We start from the raw sequence: 8,756 nt of genomic DNA, 5'->3' as shown, positions 1-8,756 counted from the left end.
GAAGTTAGAAAAGTCTCTTTTAAGTTTTTAAATTAAAAGTTCACCCTGGTGAGATGATTGATTCGGGAACTAAATCCAAAGGCAAGCTCCCCACTCTGTCGCCTGCTGGGGGCGGACACAGCAGGAGGCAGGGTGGCTGTAGAGAGTCAAGCCCCCGGCCAGCCAGAGCCTGGGCCTTTGACCCAAGCCAGCTCTTTAGCTCCACACAAGCCCTGCACGCTCAGCTGGAGACAGGGTGATACCAGGAGAGGCGACAAGAGCTGCAGAGCCACTGAGGAACCAGCCAGTAACTGGGGGTGGGGAGACCCTCATGATAGCAAAGAGGCCCCCCACACCTTCAGCCGCCGGGCACCTCTGGGAGAGCCTCCTGCCGAGTGGATCGGTGGTGGTCTTCTCCAGAAGGTGTGACCTTTGAAAAGAGGCAGCTAGCAGACACCTGGTGACTGCAAGATCAGCCACCTGGCTTCCACGCACCTGCCCTGGGACTGGGCGGAGGAAGAGGTGCTGGCCCTTCCCCACAGACCCCAACACCCCGGGCAGCCAGCCCCATTCTCACATACATTAGTTATATTTATATATTCATATATATTATAGTTATATATTAAAAAGAGAAAACTTGCCTGAAGAGAAACTCCTGAAGGACCCAAGTGGCTCAGGAAGTTTACTGTCCCACCCCCCCGCAAAAATGCTTTTATAAAATCTTCCAGTGCGATGTTCAGGAAATCCCCACCCACCCCAGCTCCCCCCACCCCAGCCCTCCTGTGTCCCCACGACCCTGGACTGCCCCCAGCTCCAGCCCAGTGCCCGGCGGCATCCAGTCTCATCTCTGGCCATCCATTGCAGCCATGGCTTTCTGCTGGGTGCCCCCCTGCTGTGCTCCGGGGGGCCACGTGGGCTGTGGGTGGTGGAGGTGGTGGAAGCTGTGGGCCGTGGGGGAGGAGGGTGGGATCCAGGCGGCCTGGTGGCTGGGCGGGGATGAGGCCCAGAAGGGGCTGAAGTTTGCAGGGGGGGAGCAAGCCACGGCCGTCATGGGGCTGTTGCCGCTCTGCAGGCCCTCAGAGGCGCGAAGCTTGGAGAACATGGCCAGTGCATCGGGGAAGTTGGGCGGCGTGGCAGGTGTGTTGCTGGGAGTGCACATCTGCTGGGAGAGAACACAGGTGTCGGGAGCGTTGCCCACACGGGCCCCTGTTCTGAGCCTGGGTCCACGACCCCTTGGAGCCTTCGGGGCTCACCCAAGCCGGCCCCTCCTTTACTCCCATTTTGTAGTCCACGAGCAGCATCAACAGGACAAAAGCACCCCTCCCCATCTCGCCCTGAGCCAACAGAAACAAAAAAAAGGACAAAACCCAACAATTTTATCAAAACCAAAGAGTGTTTCATAATGCTTGGGAATGACACCCTGAGGAGTGTCTGAAGTAAATGGTTAATTGCGACCAGAAGCTAGGGTGTCAGATTAAAGCAAGGAGAGGGAGCAGCCCAGGACACCACTGCTTAGCGCCTCACTCTGCAAAGAAACCAGCTGGCTCCCTCAGTGAGCCGCCCTCAGATGTTCTGAGGCTGCTGGTCAAGGGAAGGTGGCCAGAGCCAGGGTGTCCCTCCTACGTCAACCTTAGAAAAGCTACATTCTCTCGGTATTTGGGTGCATTCCACGGCAACAGGACCGGCCAGCAGGCCTTAGAGTCTTCACCTCCACGGTTTTACTTCTCACGATGATGCTAGGTCATTTCGATTATTTTCTATACGACAGATGAGGAAACTGAGGCCCAGAGCTCACACCCAGTGCAGGGTACAAGTGGAGACGTTAGAATTCCCAGGCTCCCAGGTCCAAAGGCCTAAGCTCTTAACCTCTACCCAGCCCCCATTCGTCTGCACTTCGAGTCAAGTGCAACTTCGGTTTCCTGTGTCCTTTGCATGTCCCCTCATGCTGTCCTTGGCCAGGGGCTGGCAGAATGTCCAGCCTCTCTCAGGCCTCTTCCTGGGGGCAGTTACAAACATCCCAACATCTGCTGTCTTCTGCCACTGCCGGGGGCGGGGGGCTCCCAAACTCCTCTCTATCCCTGGCCCTTTCCGAGCAGGGACCCCGGCCAGGACGGAGAGAGTTGGTGGGGTGCCGGAAGCGGCCCTCTCCCTGTGAGCACCAGAGCCTGCTGTCCCTCCCCACCCCTGCAGCATGGGGGAGAGGGGTGACATCCTGGAGTAGCTCACAGGGCCTCGGGGAAGAGGCAGCAGAGAATGAGGCCTACACCAAGCCTGTTCTGCCCTCACAGCAGCTTCTCCCTTTCCCAGGAAGCTATGGGAGTCCTTTGAATTTCTCCTAATTTTAGCAACACCAGCCCCTCCCACAGGCACAGGGGTGGGGGAGAGAGATTCTAGGGCTCTTCACCTTGCAGAGAGGGAACTTTCACAGCTCTGAAGTTAAACTCGAGCTAGAAATGTGGTAAGGCCACGGGAGGGGGGCAATACCTCACCCTGTTAACTGGGCCTGCCCCATATCAGCAGCTAGGGAGCTCCAACCATTGTCCTGCAGGACTCAGGGCAGGCCTGGCCCCACCCAGGCCATTTCCCTCCTCCCTTCACTATCCCCCGCCCCCCACCCCAGGGCTGACTTCTCGGCAGCAGGAAACAATGAATGGGGGGGTAGAGGCCAATTGCATCACAGCATCGTGACCAACTTCCCCAGTTCACCAAGCCAGCGCAGCCTGTCTCCAGAAACAGCCACCCTACTCCAGAGAATGGCCTGGATCAGGAACAGGCCTGTGCCCGCGTGCCTGTGTGAGCTCCCCCAAGTTCCTCAACTTCTCTGGATCGTCTCTCTAATTCCGTAAAATGAGCGGCTTGGACCAGATGCTGTAAAGGCCCCTTCAGCTGTGGGCCTATAGCAAGCACAGATGGAGCTTTCCAGCTCCCAAGTGTACCCACTGCGCCCCACTGATGTCCCACTGCTTCCAGTCTACAGTGCCTTTCTCCTCTTCTTGGCCCCTCCCAATGCAACCCAGGGACCCCCTGATCTGGGAAGATGCCTCCAACTGTGTGAACGGTCTACGGGACAACCATTTATCAATTACTTATGCCCTGGGTCACTTCTGGTATTGCTATTATGCCATTACTGGTCTCTGGTGTTTTTATTTAACTTTTTCCTTTTATTTATTGTCTCTAAAAAATTACCAGTTCCTTGAGGGCAGGGATGGCACTCTACACGGTGCTGATTAAGTACTCAATACTTGATACACTGACAGATACACTGATTATAATGTCTGCTACAAAACCTGCCACCTGTCTTCAGGGAACCTGCAAAAGGATGACAATCTCTTGGGATTGCCAAGAAGGTGCAAAAGAGCCTGAGGGGACCACCAGTCCCAACTCTCCCAGGCAAGCCTCCCTGTTCAGACACCACAGAATGGCTGTGCTGGAAGCCTGGGCCTTTTGGAATGGCCATAGTTGGTGGAACAAACCTCAAGGCCCTTTTGAGAGGAGATGGAAGCAGGGCGCTCCCAGGCTCCCATGCAAGGTGGGAGTCAGAGCTTTCCCACAGTCAGGTGCAGGTCTCCTGCAGACAGCCCCTCCTGGGTTTATGAAGAGCCCGGCCTCAAGTGCCACAGCCCTGCAGCGAGCACAATTCTCCCATCATATTCCAGCACTTTCATTTTTTGAGTTATATACAGCATGAGCCATTCCAAGAGAAAAGTTGGTTAAAAAACGTCAAGACGGACCCCTCTCTCCTTGTCCTAGATGAAAACAGGGCACCAAGGACGAGGCACAGCAGACGAACCATTTGCAGCTCCTTTGAGCAGGGCGGCAGCTCTGAGAAAGGAGCCACGGACAAGGACACCAAGTGTTAAAAATGCCAAAAATGCACTCCAGAAGCCACAACAGCTCTCCTGGGGAATAATGTTTTACAATCACTATCTCGGAGCCCCATCCCTCCTCCTCCAGCAGGGCTAATAGGTAACTAGAGAAGGTGTTCAAGCCTCTAAAGTCAAAGGGATGTCCTGTGCCCATGGAAAGCAGGATACCCCATGGCCAGGAGGGCAAAGGCTCAGGCCTGGGGGCCAGCTTGGAAAAGAGAAGAAAGCCACTCCAGACCTGAACCACTTCTGGTTCCTGTGCTTTACATATCTTCACATACCGAGATGAAATGCAAACTCTTGGCCGTACCATGTCAAAATCTGTTTGTCCTGCATGCTCAGGGCATGTCCTTTTTCCACCAACAGGAAAGAGTGAAGGTACCTCGCCGGGTAGAGCCCAACTCCCTGAGCCAGCGTGGCTTTATCCCTTTCCTGTTCCCCGTAGCGCTGGGTTGTTTGGATGGGGGGCTGCCACTCCAACAGCAAGAGGGGGCTCCCCATAAACAGACACCCCAGGTCCCTGCCCCCTCAGGGCCCTTCACTCGGGCTTCCAGTTCACTCCCCGTCTAGTTATCACCGAAGCCCCCTCCCCAGCCCCTGCCAGCCGGCTCACTTCTGGCCATCCTGCCCTCCCTCCCACCCCCCGCCCGGGGCAGAGCGCCGGACACCGGGCCTTCGGTCGAGACACAGCGGCCAGGGAGGCCGGACCACAAAGTTGGGCGAGCCAGCCGGCCCCGGGAGCCGCTCTTTCCTGGAAGACATTTTGGCTCTTTGTTTACATCGCGGCGCCGCGCTCCCCGGCAACATGGCTGTCACCGCCGGCGGCTGACAGCGGCCCCCGGCCCGCGCCCTCGGCGCCCGGGGGTCGTGGGCCGGGGCGAGGCCCCCTCCCGCCTGCCCGCCCTCCCGCGGGTGCCGGCCACACTTACCATCTGGTGGTGGTGGTGGCTGTTGGGAATGTTGGTTTCTTGGAAAAACGTGCTCAGGGCGGTCTGCGGACAAACAAGCGGCGAGGCGGCGGTTAACGGAGCCGGAGCAGGATGCCCACCGGCCGGCGCGACCCCCGAGCCGGCTCCTCCGCGGATCCGCGGCGCCGCGATCCGGCCGCCGGACCCGACCCGACCCGAGCCGGCCGGCCCCCGCCGCTCGAGGGGGCGTCCCCGGGCCGTGCGCGGGGGCGCGAGCGGCAGGGCCCCCTGCGCCGCCCCCGGCTCCTGGGGCCCCGGCCCCGCGCCCCCCGCGCGACCTGGATCGCCGGACGGGGCGATATAAATAGAGCCCCCGCCCCCACCCCGAGCCCGACCGCGCGCGGCTGGGCGTCCGCCCGCGCCCCCGCCGCAGGCCGGGACCCGGGGCCGGCCCGGCGCGCTCGCTCCGCCCGCACGCACCTCGAACTGCCAGTGGGCCGCCTGCAGCAGCTGCTTCGCCTGGTCGGCCGCGCAGCCCGCGGCCAGCACGAACTGGTTGATCATGACCTGGTGCCGCAGCTCCTCCATGTTCACCGACATGGCTCGGCCGGCGCGCAAGCCCGGGCTCGGGGGCCGCGGGAGGCCGGCCGCCCTCGGCTCGCTCTCGCCGCCGCCCGCGGCCTCCGGACGCGCCCGCCCCGCCAGCCGCCGGCGAGTGTTGTGGTCGGGCTCCCGCGGCAGGCCGACACCACAAACAACAGCGCGGGGCGGGGCCGCTGTCCCAACGTTCGGGGGCCGGAGCCGCCGCCGCTGATTGGCCCGCGCCGCTCGGCCGGCTCCCGGCTCCCGTGCGGACGTTCGATTCGAATCCTGCGGCCTCCGGGCCGCACTGTTTCCCTTCTGGCCCGGCCGCGCCCATTGGCGGAGGTCGGCGCCGTGGGGCTGCCCGGCATTGGCCGGCCGCTGTGTTTTGGCTCGTGCGGGCTCGTGATTGGCCAGGGCCGGGCGTTCGGGGCGGAGCCGCGCGCGCTGATTGGCCTCCCGTGGGCCTGTTTGAACTCAACTTGAAAACCCTGAGTGCCTGCTGATTGGCCGAGGCCCGTCTGTTTGCTGTTGTAGGTTTGGGGGTGGTGCGGCCAAGTTCATTCATTACTTCATTGAAACTGAACATGCTCAGCTGGAAAAGCAAGACAGAGTGGCTTTGACTCACTTCCTCTGAAAGATGTGGTCATCTCGAGAAACAGAACGATCAAAATAGAAAACAGACGGCCTTTGCAGCTGCTCGAGTCTCAAAATTGTTTATTTTTTTTAAAACTTTCAAGCAGTTTACCTTTTTTAGCCTTTTATTGAAATATAGCCCTTCGTGCCTCCTTCCAGTCACTGCCCACCCCACGGGCCAGGCAGTCTTTTCCTACGTTTTTAGACCAAAACCTTTGCTCTCTGAAGATGTAAACCAACGTTTAAGGTACACTAAGTGTAAGTGCAGAGGGAAAAAAATGAGACTTTCTCCATCACTATCTCAAACCAAAAATTTTTTTTCTTAAATTAATGGACCTACCTGAAGCTTTAATTTTCTACTACCTTTTAAAAAAGGTAGAGGGTTTCTAGGTAGGTACTGGCCCTCAATCTTAGCCATTTAAAAACAAAGTTTACTTATATGCGCTGGTCTTCCACCTTCTGGATTAGGATTTGACCTTCAAAGCCTGTGTTTGGGAATTGTGGAGGTGGGGAGAGAACTAGGATTTAAGCAGATTGAGGAATGGGCAGAGAGGTGAGGAAGGTAAACATTGCTAGGGATTCACTGTTAGAATTTCTGTTTCTGAAAAATTTAGTACGTTTTGGATCTGAAATACCAATCACAGAGTGTATTTTCATTAGTTAAGGGTCTACAGAACAAGAGGCTGAAAGAAAGTAAGCCATGGTTCTATTTTGCCTTTGCCTAAAATGGATTTAACTCATCATCTAAGAAAACTTGACCATATAAAAAATAGAATATAAATAAGGAAAAACTTACACCCAAATGTTCTGATGAAAAACAGTCTCGGGCACTATAATGAGTTTATCCCGTTTAGCTGGTGTTGGTGTTTGTTTGTTTTGAAGGAGTAGGAGTCAGCTTTTTGCCTGTGGAGACTCGTTTCTCTCACTGTAATTGCACTTGGCCGCCGCAAAGTGTGCATGGGTTGAGACCTGGAGTGTGGCTGGAGATTCAAGTAGAGCTTGCAGCCCTGCCCTTCCAGTAATTGCAAGGTGAAAACAAGAGTGAGCAGCCCGCAGCTCACATTGCCAGGGAGCTCAGGCCTCAAGCAGCCCCAGAACACGGAAGTACTGTCATGGTGGGGCTCCAGTTTTCACAAGTACATGCAGGTGTCAAACATGCCAGGGCAGTGAGTGATAAGATCTACCTGGGCAGAGGTACTTCAGGCTGCAAGAACCCTTAGGTCTTTTTGTTAATTTTTTTTTTTTTTTTTTTTGAGGAAGATTAGCCCTGAGCTAATATCTGCCACCAATCCTCCTCTTTTTGCTGAGGAAGACCGGCCCTGAGCCAACGTCCGTGCCCATCTTCCTCTACGTTTTATACATGGGATGCCTGCCACAGCATGATTCAACAAGGAGTGCGTAGGTCCGCACCTGGGATCCTAACTGGCAAACCCCGGGCTGCCGAAGCAGAATGCGTGAACTTAACTGCTGTGCCATCGGGCCGGCCCCAAGAACCCTTAGGTCTTAATTAAGAAGTTTTCAAGAAAACGAGGGTCCCCAGAACACTAAAATTGCCAAACATTTTTTTTCCTGGATATCAAGGCAGTTTATTCCAAAGGTTTCTCTAATCTTTACCATTTGCGGGGCACAGCTGTGGGCACCTGGGAGAGGCATGCAGGACAAGACCCCAAGCCAGAGGGACTCGTGTTCTGGTTATCTTCTGTAGGCATAAGGTCACCCTGGGCAGAGAGAGAGAGAGCAACAGAGTTCTGCCTCTGTGATTTGCGGTCATGAGAGGTGGAAACGCTTCATCAATACTTGGGCTTCTGTGAGCCTGGTTGAAGATGAATGGGGGTAGTGCTTCCCCTTCTCAGGCTGAGAAAGGTAGGCGTGACCCCTCCTGGGAGCGCAGGGAGAAGGAATGAGGCCATGTTTGTAGAGGGCTTTGAGCTGTTGGGATGAAAGCACTCCCCAAGTGCAAGGTATTATTAACTGAAGGCATTATTATTTTAATCTGAGAGGACAGTGTGCAGCAGGTAAAACAGAGCAATAAAAACATGTCCATTAACAACAAATAAAACACAAGTAGTAGCCTCAGAAGGAACAAAATCCTCATTACATCAATGCTACAGAACAAGCCATCATGCAGCAACTGAGAAGAGACACAATCTTAGCTGGTCTCTCCTCAGGGCCAGATAACAAGGATGTTGTGAATGCAAGTCACCGAGTGGGTGCGGAGACCGGCAACACGAGCTGGACCGTAACAAACAGCTGCCATTTACCAAGGACTTCCTGTGAGCCAGGCACCGTCCTAAGAGTTTAATGTCCATTAACTCATTTCAGTCCTCTCAACAATCCTGAATCCCGTTTCACAAGCGAGACCCTTAAGGTACAGAGAAGGGGAGGAGCTTACCCCAGGTCACAGCAAGAAGCCGTGGACGGAGGCCCCGGCCCAGTCTAGTTCCAGAGCCTGTGGTTAACCATTATACCATTCTGCCTTCCTTAACGCTGTAGTTGTCTCCTCCGTGGGACTCACAAGGGGCCCTTTCCAAACAAGAGCGATCAAGGGCACTGGGAATTCTGCTAGGGATGCTTGGAAATGAGTGAGCCCCAGATGGGGAAAAGGGGGCACCAGCTGTCTTGGGCAATCATGGGGGAGGGGTGGAGAACTGACATTCCCAACCTCCATCTCTGCAGTGCATTCGGTTCCTATTTCTTTTTTCCTCCTTTCTACAGTTTATTCCTCCAACCCAAACAGATCCGACAAAACTGAAAGAGGAAACTTGAGGGCTTTCTGGTCTTGAAG

The 8,756-nt window shown here is 55.7% G+C and overlaps 1 protein-coding gene across 2 annotated transcripts; it reads right to left on the bottom strand.

The window, feature by feature from the left end:
* On the bottom strand, positions 1 to 5,638 carry UBALD2 (UBA like domain containing 2). 2 transcript variants are annotated; one of them, XM_044746248.2, is made up of 3 exons: positions 5,234 to 5,638; positions 4,775 to 4,837; positions 1 to 1,141 (listed from the first exon to the last, which is right to left on the bottom strand). In XM_044746248.2, the coding sequence occupies exons 1-3, from the start codon at positions 5,351 to 5,353 to the stop codon at positions 821 to 823; spliced, it is 504 nt and encodes a 167-aa protein (XP_044602183.1). In that variant the 5' UTR covers positions 5,354 to 5,638; the 3' UTR covers positions 1 to 820. The 2 variants fall into 2 exon arrangements, with proteins under 2 accessions (XP_044602183.1, XP_044602184.1); XM_044746249.2 differs by having other exon boundaries at positions 1 to 1,138; positions 5,234 to 5,498.
* Positions 5,639 to 8,756: the final 3,118 nt, after the last annotated feature.

Source organism: Equus asinus, chromosome 13 (assembly GCF_041296235.1).
Source record: "Equus asinus isolate D_3611 breed Donkey chromosome 13, EquAss-T2T_v2, whole genome shotgun sequence".
Lineage (NCBI taxonomy): Eukaryota > Metazoa > Chordata > Mammalia > Perissodactyla > Equidae > Equus > Equus asinus.
The sequence above is the reverse complement of the archived record's forward strand: the minus strand, read 5'-3'. Positions and strand labels throughout refer to the sequence as shown.